At 39.1% G+C, this 14,319-nt stretch overlaps 1 protein-coding gene across 1 annotated transcript in view; it reads right to left on the bottom strand.

Moving 5' to 3' along the window:
• Nucleotides 1-14,319, bottom strand: part of cacna1aa (calcium channel, voltage-dependent, P/Q type, alpha 1A subunit, a) — a 95,852-nt gene that overhangs the window by 37,697 nt on the left and 43,836 nt on the right. The window contains exons 19-28 of the mRNA XM_042504686.1: nucleotides 13,552-13,602; nucleotides 11,798-11,963; nucleotides 10,947-11,575; nucleotides 9,437-9,786; nucleotides 9,203-9,338; nucleotides 8,828-8,957; nucleotides 8,164-8,223; nucleotides 7,896-8,002; nucleotides 629-728; nucleotides 67-227 (exon numbers count right to left, since the gene is read on the bottom strand). Of these exons, the coding sequence (XP_042360620.1) occupies nucleotides 67-227; nucleotides 629-728; nucleotides 7,896-8,002; nucleotides 8,164-8,223; nucleotides 8,828-8,957; nucleotides 9,203-9,338; nucleotides 9,437-9,786; nucleotides 10,947-11,575; nucleotides 11,798-11,963; nucleotides 13,552-13,602 (1,890 nt within the window). The remainder of the gene's footprint in view (nucleotides 1-66; nucleotides 228-628; nucleotides 729-7,895; nucleotides 8,003-8,163; nucleotides 8,224-8,827; nucleotides 8,958-9,202; nucleotides 9,339-9,436; nucleotides 9,787-10,946; nucleotides 11,576-11,797; nucleotides 11,964-13,551; nucleotides 13,603-14,319) is intronic.

Raw genomic sequence — 14,319 nt, 5'->3', positions numbered from 1 at the left:
TTTTTTAAAGATGGTCACCAGGATATTTTCACCTCTCAGGGTAAATACATTTGGGTATGTCCTGACCTGCAGTCACGCTCAAACTCTTTGGATTCATCAGTGCAGTAAAAGAAGCGTCCCTTGAAGAGCTGCACGGCCACCACAGCAAAGATGAACATGAAGAGTAAGTAGACGATCAGGATGTTGAGCACATTCTTCAGAGAGTTTACCACACAGTCAAATACAGCCTAAGGATAAAGAAAGAAAAACAGAAAGACACATGTTGGTCATTGTACATGTACACTTGGAATGTATACACTGTACTACATTGGATATACATCTGATTGAAATCATTTGTGTGTTTTAGTTATGATATGTGGCATCAGATGCTTTTAAAAGGTTAAGGGGCAAAACTGTAAAGATGGGTGGAGGGTGGACTATTGCACAATGTTTTTGTAAACTATTAATAACTTTCTCAGAATGCTGTTCAATTTCCCACTCGCCTGAAAATGCCAATGTTTTGCACCACGCGTACCCAATGAGCCAGACTTGCACATGGGTCGACCCGTGCATTACTAATAGACAACAATAAATGACAACTGATGCTTAACCATCATTTCGATTAGATGTCCTTTCTATGTAAACATACCTTGAGTTTGGGAAGACGTTTAATAGTCTTCAGAGGACGCAACACTCTCAGTACCCTCAGAGACTTGATAGTGCTGATGTCTTTTCCCTTACTGCTCCCCCTGTACACACACACACACACACACACACACACACACACAGAAACAGATACACACAGGTGTACACAAACGCACACACGCACACACAAATAAAAAGAGTCAGCAGGTTCAGGTGGATATGACAGGATTAGTCCTCTCGATTCCAAAATGGCAGCGGGCAGCCATTCCTTGATGGTGTTTGTGTCCGAGTTAACTCAAAATGAGTAACTGCGTCTGGGTTATATACATAGCAACACATGCAGCATTGCTATCATATTACGCTTATTTCTAAGTGTGAGGTTAGCATTTTAGCTACATGCTAGAGTTAGGTGGTATTTTACAACTACAGTACATGCTATGGGAACAACTCGTGTCATTCCTGTCTAAATGCTAACTTGTAGCTACACTTGTTTAATGCTTTGCAACGTATTTCAATGCTTTACAAAGATGGCGAAAGCCTCGCCTTGCACATGCCCGGCTAATGGTGAAATAAATTCATGCTGCATTGAAACCTTGCTTTCCATGCTGCAATATTTCTTTTTTCAGCAGCAGGTTGAGTGATGGAGAAGTCTATTCTACACAGAGACATTTACAGAGAGAGTTTGAGAGCCATGTTAGCAGCTGACTAACGGAAGCCTTATTATAGTGGTAACTTGCAGAAAAATGCTCTCCTGTTAACATAACAAAAGCTTAAAAATGCTCCACATTGTGTTGTCTCTTTAAATTTTAAACATAAGTCACAATTTGGTAGTGTCGCAATGTATGTAAAAGTGGTAAAACTTTGAATGAACAGCCAAACTCTCTCTTTTGGTGACTTAACCACTTCATTTCAATCAACTCTACACTACAACTAGGATAAGCAGGTTTCACAGCATTGTTCAAACAGCATGGAATCTTGTCTTGTGGGCCATTTTGGCAAAGACAAAGATATTTTAGCGAGCATTTCTTGATTGAAATGCTGAGCCAAACCTTTTAAACACTTCTAGGTACGTGTGGGGAAAAAAAAAACCTTTTGTGTTGGTTACACTAAACACTTTTCACAAAGTGGCTAGTTAACAGGCTAGTTAACTGACTACATTCTTTAATACCAAACCAAGAATGAACTTATGCTAAAAAATGGCTGTTCTGAAATTTTAACATGTTTACTCAGATAATTATTAACTAAAATCATGGAAAACTTTATGGTATTTTTAACTCCTTGACACAGTTTTTCTAACTAAACATCTGGTCTAGAGATCGTAGGTTAAGAGAAAAAAGGAAAACTTGACCCACAAAATGATCATTTGTAAATCAATTACTCATTCCGTGTTACCTTGATTTTGTAGGGAAAAAAACCCTCACATGCCTCAGCTTTCTACTCCAAAAAATATCTCCAAGAATCTAAAAATTGACAAAATTCTTGATTAAATGGCATAAACACTATCAAAACTATCTACTTCTAACTACTAACAAACTCTCACATAATTCATTCAGTATAATCCCAGTCCCAAACGCATTTTGCTTTTGGTCAACACAGTCCCTTTTTTCATCAAGAAATTGTTTCATGTTTGGATTCTTAGTTCACCATAAGGGCATGCATGAAAAACACAGTTTTCCTTAATAATTTAATGTAACACACAGTGAGTAATTAATATATAAATTATCATTTTGTGGGGTTAAGTATTCCTTTAAGGTCAAAAGTCACCGACAGTGGTCTTTAGGCGAGAAAGCAGCTGTGTGTACAGTTGTTTGTGTCTTACAGCTGTTATACCAGATGGTAGACTGCTGGTGGCTGTGGGCGTGTAGACTTTGTGTGTGCAAGTGTGCACACGTGTAAATGGGTGTGCTGTAAATGCTTATGTATGTGTGTCTGTATGTGAACCACTCCTAGGGTCTGGGATTTTTTTGTTGTCCGTAGTTGTGTCTGCGTGCATTTGTTTGGTCACATTTTCACCTGCCTTTGGTTAAAAATTTCCCAGAAGTTTCCTTGTGTTTTTACTGTGATGAATGAATGATATTTTTCAAACGGCATCAGTGTGATTCAGCTGAGGACCTGATGCAGGTTAACTTGAGGTTTAGTTGTGTTTGAGTCAGAGCTGTTCCATGGTGAACAATGAAAAACAAGGGAAGAACAGACAAGTACAGAAGTCAACTGTGATGGATGAAAAGGAAAAGAGATGTGTGATCAGAAGAACAGGCGCTGAGAGTGCAGAAGGAGAAAATGAAGAGGAAAAAGACAGAGAACTTTACCCGCCGCCGCTGCTGTTGGTCCGAACGGAGAGATGAGAAAGGGTGAGAGACAGTGAGACAAAGAGAGACAAAAAGACAAAGGGTGGGAGGAAGAAACAGAGTGGGACACAGAGAAAAGGAGGGATTTCGAGGGAAAACATCCATATGAGAGACAGAGAAAGAGAGAAAAAGAGAACACAAAGCCTGCTTTTTATCAGCTCAACCCTCCCAGCTATAGACTACCTCTAACAAACACACATACACATCTTATACATTATCACATCTAACACTAACACTCAAGTTATAGACAAACTAGAAAACAGCACTAAAATACTGCCTTCATCTCTGTCATGAGTGATGAATTTACAGACTGTGTGCTGCTTTTGGGAACAACTATTACTAATAGTATTTATCTGGAAAATACCACTGGAAAAACTATTCTAACTGTATAAATAATTTAATTGCATTTTTTGATTATTCCACTAAAATTTACAAATCTTGCTTATTTCACTTGGATCAACAACCAACTTTTAAAATCTGTAAACTAGCACTCCTTTTAAATGAACTTTGAGCGGTAACCTAAAGAGTTACACTGTTAAGTCGAAGCTTTAATTTATAATAATGAGAACTCCGAAAAATGCATCAACGTGCCCACGTATAAGCTCATTTTAAGTACATACTGCCTACTAAAACAAGCATTTCCTGGTGAAAAAATATCTCAAAATGTCGAGGTATCCATTTAAGTTAACCAAACTCGCTCAGTTATGAAGTGTGTCTGTGAGTGTCGGGAGCCTGTTCGGACATAAAGCTCAGTCTGGCTGCAGAAATGTGCAGGACGGCAGCACAAGTGGTCCAAGACACCAGCAGCCCTCAGACCAGACTAATTGGATTAAAGGAGCGATAAACATCTCCACTGAGACTGCTGAGCCTTTCTGGAGTGCTGTTTGATTTTCCACCAATTGAATTAAGGCACTATCTGGATGTGTATGAGTCTGTTCTGACTGGTTCGGATCTCCCCATCAGCCATTAGTGTCGTTAACCCCAATCGTAGTTAAATCAGACTTGATTGCTTCAACTGGCTTGATTGATTGTTTTGTGAGTTGGTTGTTATGTTAACATACAGTATTTACCAGCCTTTTCTGTATAATTGCAGTTTTCTCAGCCAACTGCCAGAATAAATGTTGGCAATGTACATTCCTGCAAACCATGGATACATTAAATTTGTATTTATCTATGTAGTAGATATCAAACTTATTATTTCTTTACAATTCAATAATGCAGTGATTAATTTGTGGTAACGTTTATGCAGAAAACAAACAATTATAGTTATGGTTAGGAAAAGATCTGGTGTAGGTGGCACAGTCACGACTGGAGAGGTTTTCAATTCCTATTTTTAACTAAACAACCAATTTTCGTGGTACAATCCAAGCTGGTAACACAGTAATGTCTCAGCAGAAAACAATTGCTTTTTTTGGCACTTTCTCAGCAGGAAACACAGGGATGTCTTTGTAAAAAAACAGAGCTTATTTTGTGGCACTCTCTGTGGTGGAGAAGCTGGTTGCTAAAAAACACCAGGTGTCACATGATACACTTTCCGCTCCACCTCCTGGTGCCAAAGTCAGCTTATGTACTAGGTCAGTTTGTAAACCTTGATATGACATGTAAAAAAACTCCAAAAGCATTCAAATGTAACCTTTGTGGTTTGCAGAAACGTACAATGCCAACATTTTTTTCTGACTTACTGACACTTACTTATATTTATTCTCTTTTTAACAATGTAAAAGACACTTTAAATATGTTGCTATGATGTACTGTTTTTGTATTCTCTTTGATTATTTTGAAATTTTCTGTTGAAACACTGGACGGTTCTGGATTTCACTGTGTCTTTGCATACATCTATTAGTCCATAGTTAAGATTTCTCTGGGAGGTACAGACTTAGTCAAAGAGAGAGGAAATAAAGACCCACATATAAATAGGTGACAGAAAAAGAGGACACAGAGGCACACAGATATATAAACACAAACAGAAACAGACAGAAATACACAACTAGAAATTAGGGGGGGAGAGAGTTAGTGAACACACAAAAATGATTCAGAGAGAAAGACTGTAAAAGCCAGTCTTATAGATGGGGCACCATCACTAGAACCCTGGAGCACCTGCCAACTTCATATCTATTTATAGTACAAGCAATTTCTCATATTCATGCTGCAGTCACTACCATTGTGCTACCGAGCAAAGGAGTAGTAGCTAGTTAAATTTCAGTTGTGGTTAAAAAAAGAGAAAAGAAAAAGATTTGTAACATTTGTGTCATCCTCAAGTGCATGCTGCTACAATGTACTTATGTAATGCTGACATTTAGCTTCATCTTAAGGCATGAAAAAATCTTCATTTAAAGTGTGCACTTCGTGTTGCCATAAGTTAGTGGTGAGACCAATGCAATGTAAGGCCGAGTCGAAACAGGATTCAACAAAAAAGCTCACATTTTTCATAGATTCTACAAAAACATCACACCTCCACCAGAGAGGTGGCACAGATACTTGTTCATCTATTGACAATAATCTTGATTTACCATTATGCAATGCAGCCATAGGACATGAAATAAATAAGAAATACAACCCTGAAACAGTAAGACTTACAGGGCATATATTCATTCATAAAATAATTATAGTGATATTATATAAAGATGGATTTTTCTTTTTAAAGTTAATGGATTCTGCCGGTCACAAACTGCAGTGTAGAAGCATGTAGCCATTGTTTACATAAATCTCTATTCGGGAGATCTTAACAGTGAGTTTTAAGAATCATAGTACCTCTGTAATGAGTACCTTATGAGTAAGATTAAAAGATGCATGTCATGTTTTGGGATCTTTTCTTTGCCATATTATATGTAAAATGAACTCTATTGTGCATTGTTCTAAAAGATATTTATTTATTTATTTTTTGGCCAGTATGAAGGAGGAAAATTAAGAAAGATGTCAGGTGTTGCTATGAACATTGGAAGAGTTGAAGGGATGGACAAGGAGCAAAGACGAATGTGGAGATAATTATAAGTATGAACAGCTAGGTATTCTGAAGTCTTTTCAGTATATTATCAACAGCTGAAGCCTTTACTGCAGTTTAGCTCCCAAGTTTTAAGATAATTTGAAAGTTGATCAGGATTAATCTCCAAACCAATGAATAAACAGGAGCACTGAAGGGACATGTTAGAGAGTATTGTACTGCGAAAATGCAAAGTGGAGGGGTTTCTTTGGTTTACACTTGGTAAACATCCCATCAGTGTATGTCTAAAAGACATCAAGAATTAAGGAAGTATAGTTTATCAAATGCATTATGCAGCATGCTTCAATTATTTATGTCACTTAGGCATTTCCATTTTGATATACATGGGTATGGAGACCTTGTGTTTGTTTGGATACAGACCATCCTCATTGACTGAGTCTATGAATGCTAGTCTCAGTTTTCATTTTCAATTCACTTCCACTGAAATATGACATTTATTCAAGTGCCACAGTATTGGAATACATTGGATGGCAGAGATGGACTAATAGCATAAACAGATAACTCAGTACATGTTGCTATTTGATTTTGCTGGAAAATGAAAAAATCTTAGCCCACAAACTGCAGTTCCTTAACAAGAGAAGGTTTTGTTCCATATCAATGGTGAAGTAGCGATCACACAGGTCTCACTAAATGTTGACATTTACAGCAAGCTAACATGGTACTAAGCTCATACCATGCAAAATTTGCTTTGAGTGAAATTACAAATGGTCACTTACTTGCACAGTAAACATGTGGCAAGATCAACCTAGCTAGTATTTTTTTGTTTTCTGACAGAAAAAGCAAGTATCTTGGTCTCCATGTGAGGATGCTTCTTATGTCAACTACATCTACAACCCCCACCTTTCAGTTGTACACACACAACAACACAAAAACTAAACATTTGTGTGTTTCGTGTGCCATGTGTGCCATGTCTGTGCACACATGACACACAAAAACTAAACGTTTGTGTGGCATGTGTGCACAGACATAGTTTTTTCCTGAAAATAGATTGGAATTTTAAAGTCATAAATTCATGCACAACCTTATATTTCTGCAGATGACCTTTGAGAACTTTTGTTGGAGGTTACAGCATCACCATGGTAAACTAATTGTACAGTGTGTCTTCAGACTACAGCAATGTCACATTACATGGCACACACACTGACTGCAGTCCTTAAGGTCTGCTTCACTTTATATTCTCCCCACCCATGCAGAAGCATGACAGCAAATCCTTAAACTCACAATTCATGCTTTGTGCCCAGCATAGTGCTCATAAACTAAGCCCTAACTTAACCCAGTTATGCAAATTTAACTGTATTTTATCCACACAGTCATGCAGATTGAGTAGGGTTTAAAGTACCTGCTTTGCCGTGGAGAAAGGCGTGGAGATTTTTGAGAGCCAGCTCAGCATGACCTGGCCAGGCTTTGCATGGGGCCTTTAACTCTAGAACGCCCTGGGCACTAAAGGGTTACAGGTGCAAAGGGTGGTCCTCACCTCTCACAGGGGGAAGAAGAGGTGGGGAGGAAGGGGATGCTGGGATACTTTTTTTTTTAATTGTTGGGGCATAGGGTGTTGGTGAAGGGGCTTAGAAATGGCAGGACTGCAGGAGCGAAGCTGATTGAGAGAGAAAATGCAGGAGAAATAGCCAACTGTCGAGGATTGGCCATTTGTAAGCATGAGTAGGAATAGGTGTGATAGAGGAAGGGACAGGAGACAAGAGAATATAGAAATGTATGTAATAGAAAGGTATGAAATAAGAGAAGTGGGAGAGAGAGAGTAAGAGAAAGAAGAGGCAGAGAGAGCCTGAATTGAGCCATGGGTGATTAAAGCAGAACAGGGGAGGCTGTACTCCAAGGTGCCAGTGAGGCAGTAGATAGGCAGGAGAGAGGGAGGAGCAAGGAGGGAAGAGAGGTGGACAACAGGAGGCAGGAGGGAGACTTACGTGAAGGCGAAGGCCACCAGAGCACCACTAACCACTATAAAGTCAAGGATGTTCCACAAGTCCCGGAAATAAGAGCCCTGGTGCAAGACCAGCCCCAGATCCACCATCTGCAGGAAGAAAAGAGAAGCTGATTATGAGATGTGGGTATTGATGAGCAATGAGCAGTTTGGCTCCAGTGTGCAATGGAAAGCATCTAATCTTCATTTGGGCTGGGCTTCTAAATACTTCAAGAGGAAGCCTTGATTCTTGATTCCAGACATAGCTTTACCTTTATCAGCATCTCAAATGTGAATACTCCTGTGAAGACATAGTCGAAATAGCGTAGGACCTGCACACAAAGAAAGAGGGAATGGTGATTTTCAAATTCAGGTATTGACCAATAATTTTAAATAAGTTAAATATTTTATCTTAGTATTGTGATCAACTTATAATACAACGTTAAACATAAATGTTATTATCTGATATTATTGTTTTATTGGTACATTTTTAGATGCTCATTCAACAAATTAAGAATTTAAAAGGGGTTATGGCAAACATCCAATCCATATCATGCTAAGTACATATATCAAAAGCAATACTTCTATCAAAAATTATCTGTTTATTATACCTGCATGAACATGCTGTACTAGAGTTTGCCTCTGGGTAAGTTTGAAACATTTTAAAATCCTGACAAACATAAATATTCTTCTAAATGTTCTACTGACAATCAGAATAATAGAACTGAAGTGCTTGATTTATTGTCTATTCGTTTATATGATATTTTGTATGATTTGTTTATTTATTCATTGGTTGAGCTCCCCACATGTAAAGGGCTGGAGTATTACTACAATGAAAAAAAGCAAACAGCACATTAAATAAAACAAAAAGCAATATGCACACAATACTAAATACAACAAAAGCATTGGCATGTAAATGTATGTTGACTTTCTTACATTGTTACGTGGGGATTCAGGCCAGACAGGGTCTTCAGCAGCAAGGGCAATACTGCTCATGGCAATGACCAGCAGGATACACATCTCAAAATAACGTAGTGTGCAGACGTAGTGACATGCCCGCCGAAACCTAAGAGCAGACAAATACATTTTTTTCTCTTGTATGAGTGCAATTACAACTAGTTTGTAAGTATAATGCATTTGCTTTTTAACTGTGAGTGCATGGTAGTTGTGACTTAACAGTGGATCAATTTCCATCTATAACAAAACAAATGCTGAGTTAATACCTCAAGAATGCATTCCTGTTTGTCAGCCTACGTGGATTCATAGGATTTGTTGACTGTGGATGCATCTATTTGTAATCATCCCACTTACGGATTGGTGGTTGACAGGATGAACATGGAACTGAAGGGAGGCATGGGCCTGGGTCCTCCTTCCCCTCCCTTCTCATCATCATCATCGTCCTTATCCTCCTTCGCGGGCAGAGGCTCCGTGTTGGCATTCTTATTGACTGGGGAGAGAAAAAGGGGCGAGGATAGAATAAAAGCTTGTTATTGAAGAGAAAAGTTCATATAAGAAGAGAAAACACACAATTGTTCACGCCCTTACCCTGCAGTATGGCATTGGTGGATGGAAAAATTGGCATATCTACAGCTGTGTAGTCTGGGTGGGGCAGTCTGATGACACTGTTGGTACGGTGATGGGCAATGCTCCCATAGCTATCTAATGTGACCAAACTCCCATGAGTGCCACTGTTAGCAAGATGGAGGGCTGATCCAAAGACAGGGGCCATAGTGTGGTTGGAAACTGGATTAGGGTGACCATCGCCAGGTGGGGTAGAACCAGAGACCAGTTTGGTATTCATGAGGTTGTCCATATCTTCACTGTACTGACTGTCCTGCCTGGAGAGGGTCTTCTGAATGGGCCGCGTGGTAGAGAGGTTAGGGACGCTGCAATCCCTAAAAAAGGTGAGACCGGAACACAGTAGGTTCGTTAAAAAATTGATACTCAGATTTTAACCAGTGCTGAAAATGAATAGGTCTACTAGATACAACAGTCATTTGTGACAGTATAAATACCCATTCCCCTCCCACTAGCAGCTGGATATGTTAGCTGTCGTGCACAACACAGTCAGCTTGGCTGCTAGCTGACACCAGATCTTTATGAGGAATTTAGAGTGGTTAGTTAGGCTCCTGTTTGAATATCATTAAAGTATTAAACATCTATCATAAACATTAACCTGACTGATGTTACCCATTTTTATTATTAGCCATTAGCTGACAGCCAAATTAGCTGTCTGTTATGCTATCATTAAACTAGTGCCAAAATTTGGAGATGAATCGTGCAATGTTTACCTGCAGAATGTGATACAGTATGAATGTTAATGTTTTTCTTTCTAGATCTTTTAAAATCTGTCCTTTTCTTTGTATTTTTTATATTTATTTATTGTATATGCTTCGCACTTTACAGGGTTGCATCCAGTTTCATTGTACAAAATTGTATGTATAATGACAATAAAGATATTCTATCTTCTATTTATTCTATTTAATTCTATTCTATAACAATACTATAATAGACACTGTTAATTTGACAAGTCAACACACTTGTTTGTGTCTGTAAATTGTTACGTTTCTCTTTATGTCCCAGATTAAATCTGAAAAAAGTCAACCTGCAACTGGACTGAAACACTTGCAGCCTAACCTACCGGCTCTATTTGATCAGCAATGAAAATATGATGCCAAGTATCCAGAAGCTCAGAAAATAAACAGGGCTGTAGTGTTTTTTTTTTTTTTTGCACTACCTCAGACAACCTTTAAACATTTGTGTTATTGATATCTTACAGTGAGCTTGCTGGGTTTTTTTTACACTACCTGAGGCAACTTAAAAATATTGTTGTCATTGATGTTTTTGTTTGTATTGTTCTTATTTTCATGAAAAAACTTTTTTTTTCAGCCTCTTAATTTTTTGTCATTTTTTTCCCCCTGGTATTGAAAATGGTATTGAGTATTCTTCTGGGTAAAGGTATTGAGCTGGAAATTCTAGTATCGTGAAAACCCTAGAGCACAGACAGAGAAGAGTGGTGACATAATGAGAATAAACTTGCATGCAATGGACATACTTCCTTCTGTGCGGACACATCCTCTTCCCCTCGCCCTCTTGGTTGCCATGGCGACTTCTTCTTGGCCTCCTCTCACTGCCATCCCCAGCTCCCTCCTGTTCTCCTCCTTCTCCACCTCCGTCAACGCCTTTGCTCTTATGTCTCCCTGTTTTTCCACCTCCTCCCCCGCCGTCCTCACCGTCCTCTGCACTTTTTCGATGTGCCCTGGGCTTCCTGTGTTCTGACTGTCCTCCCCCTCGACTGCCACTCCGGACGTGGTGATGGCGCCTGGAAGGCCTCTCTTCTGAGCCCGGTGGGGGAATCACCGTAGCATCCAATCGCACCTGAGAGGTGTGGTGGTGGTGCTCGCTTTTACGACTCCGCCTGCTCTCTGTGGACTCACCCCGCTCCAAGGGAGGCTTGACCAGACCTGAGCCTCCTCCGCCTCCCCCTCCTACTTGGCCACCGTGTTCGTGGAGACGTGTTTGCTTGTGGAGCTCGTCAGCTGGATGGTGCTGGCTGAAGCAGAAGTCTGAGTTGTTTGCAGTGGTCTTGTTGGTGTTGTTGTTGCGGTTCTCATGGGGGTCGACCACCAACGGTCGATCCAGGTGGGTCTTCATATCTGGACGGATATGACGTGAGTAGTTCACCTGTGAGGAGAGGATAGACGGATCACAGAGAGGGAGAAATTGAAGGTGCAGAAGGGACAAAAATGAGTTACAATATAAAGTTAGAATTCAAAAGCCTTTTTAATCTACTTTTAAAAATTAATAAACTGTGTAATCATGTCATCATCATCATCATCATCATAGCCGTTACTTGTGTACACTGATAGCACAAGTCTAGGGGCCTTTGTTTGCCTTGTCCTTTACATTGTTTTGCTCCTCCCTCCCTGTCCTTGCCTTCCAGCGTTCGTCAGGGTCCAGCTCGTTATAGAGGGCCTCGCGACTGGACACCAGAGTCTGCCTCCTCAGCTCCTTGGTGCGTTGTTCCCACACTGACTTGTTGATCCCCTTGTGGTTCTTTTGCTGCTCCTTACTGCAAAATGAAGCAGGGTGGAGAGGGAAAACGGAATTGATGGCATTAAAGACCTGTTTAAAAACATGTGCTGCTGTGAAGATATACACACAAAGACATGAGAATAATGTAAAAAAACAACACCAAAAATATAAGTACATAAAATAGCCAGGACATAAAGACACACTGGGGGCCACAGACATTTAAAGGGTCATTTGGCTACACCTATAGAGCGAGGAAGCTCAACAAAACAAAGTTCTGGGTGTCTACACAGCTTGCCAAAGCACAAGCCCTACTTTGGTAAGCCATATGGGGACACAACACTGAGGCAAGGTTAGCATTTGTTAGAATAATCTATGATAAATCTGCCCAAACTAAAGTTTATACAATGTAATTACAGACTTTATGCACCCAAAAAATCTCCACCAAGCTTAGTAGAATAACGTAAAACTTCAAGTAATAGCCTGGGCTTATATTTACTTCAATCACTAAACTCAAGCATCTTATATTTAGAACAGGCCTCTACATGGACATGGAAACTAAACAGAGGAAGGTGGGGACACTTTTACTTTGAAGCCAGCAAAGTGATGAAAACAAGCAAACCTTACGACATGATTCAGGAGAATGAGAAAATATTCTTAATGTAAGTTTGAGTGCAGTCCTCATTTGAATATTGAAGTAAGCAGACAGATAGCAATGGGCTTCACATGACAATATTCACAACTTGGATTCATTTTTTAGGAAAAAACATTCTAATTCTTTTGATCAGCAGACAGTTATGGACTAAATAAAATATATAGTTGAGAAATGCGAGAAAAAACGTATATGGACATTATGGCCTCTTCAAAGGTAGTGAGTCCCCACTTTTTTGTTTAAAAATGCTGGTAAATTGGAATTATACTCTGGTGCTCATGGTTTTCATACAATGAACTGAAAGATTGAATTGTGGCGAACTAATGATGTGTAGCATGTCCATATTGACAAAAGCTGAAACCTTTATATTTGTATCTATAATTTAAGCAGCTTAACACCAGCCCAAGCAGATAGCCTACGACTGTAAGTGCTCTTATACATGAAGGAAGTAAAAATAAACTGCTTAGCAACATCAATGGCAACCAGACCTGCATCAAACTGAGACCTGTGTTAATTTGTAAAAAAGTGTGCACCCACGAGTAAAAGGGACTCGGCTTTTAATTGAAGTTTTACTGTAGATGGCAAAGTCACAATGCTTACAAGAATCTATTAGTGCTTATAGCAACTACAGTGTTTACTTATCTACTTGACAGAGAAACACCCAAAAACTGTGGCCACATTTCTTACCCTTTAAAATTTCGATCAATAAACAACTTTTACTCCCTTTTCTCTCAAGGCAGATATTCAACCACAGTAAAGCGCCAAACTGCAAGGTGCAGGCAACAGAAAATATACTTTTAAAAATAAGCCAACACAAATAACAGCTAAAGAAAGCCAGGTACTTTGTGTAAAAAAAGTAAGGAACAAAAGGGACAAGGAAAGAGAGGGTTTTCTAAAGCACAAAAGAAAGCAGGGAATGGTAGTTAAGTCAATAAACAGAAAGGATTCAGAAATGAATAAACAAATAAATAAATACCAGTCCAGAAAGGGGTCGGTAGCGTTGTGACACTCACTGTGTACTTTGTTGCTGAGGAGGGAAACAGCTGGTGAGTGAGATGGCACGAAAGAACAGAAGGAGGATTTCATTCCAAAATGGGCTTTCCACCCACCATTAACAAACAATGAACCTACTAGGACAAATGGCCACATTGGTTTTTACCTCTATAAAAATGGGATTACTACTAAAATAACTAAATATATATTCCTGTGATGCAAACACTGAATAAATCTTAAAAAATAAATCTTGTAAATCTTAAGATATTTTAATGTTGTTGCCAAAAAGATTGAGCATTTTGGAATGCAACCCTTCATACACAAACACACAAAACACATGCACCCCGACATTCACACACACTCACCTCTGCAGTTTGTTCCGTCTGTGAATCTTAAACAATTCTATTTATTTTTCGCTGTCCTCCTTTTGTGCAATCTTCCAAATTGCATCTCTCTTGCATCACTCACTTATCCTGCATGACTACTGCTGTTCTGTCCCGATCACTCTTTACTTCTTTTACAATATCTCTCTCAATTCCAAGCATTGTCCCTTACGTTCCTATTTGTCTGCACACACACTATCTTTGATTTTCATATCTAAATTTAAATGTTTCAGGCTATCTTTTTCCACTTAAATACACTTTCACTCTACAAATTGCTTTACTGCAGGTCAAATTGCTCCTTTTTTATTTCTTATATCCCTGTTAAGATTACACACCACACAACAAAAACAGAAGTACAACAGTGTTGT

The sequence above is a fragment of the Plectropomus leopardus genome, chromosome 17 (genome assembly GCF_008729295.1).
Source record: "Plectropomus leopardus isolate mb chromosome 17, YSFRI_Pleo_2.0, whole genome shotgun sequence".
In the NCBI taxonomy this organism is placed as follows: Eukaryota; Metazoa; Chordata; class Actinopteri; order Perciformes; family Serranidae; genus Plectropomus; species Plectropomus leopardus.
Note: the sequence above shows the minus strand (reverse complement) of the source record. Positions and strands in the feature narration are given on the sequence as shown.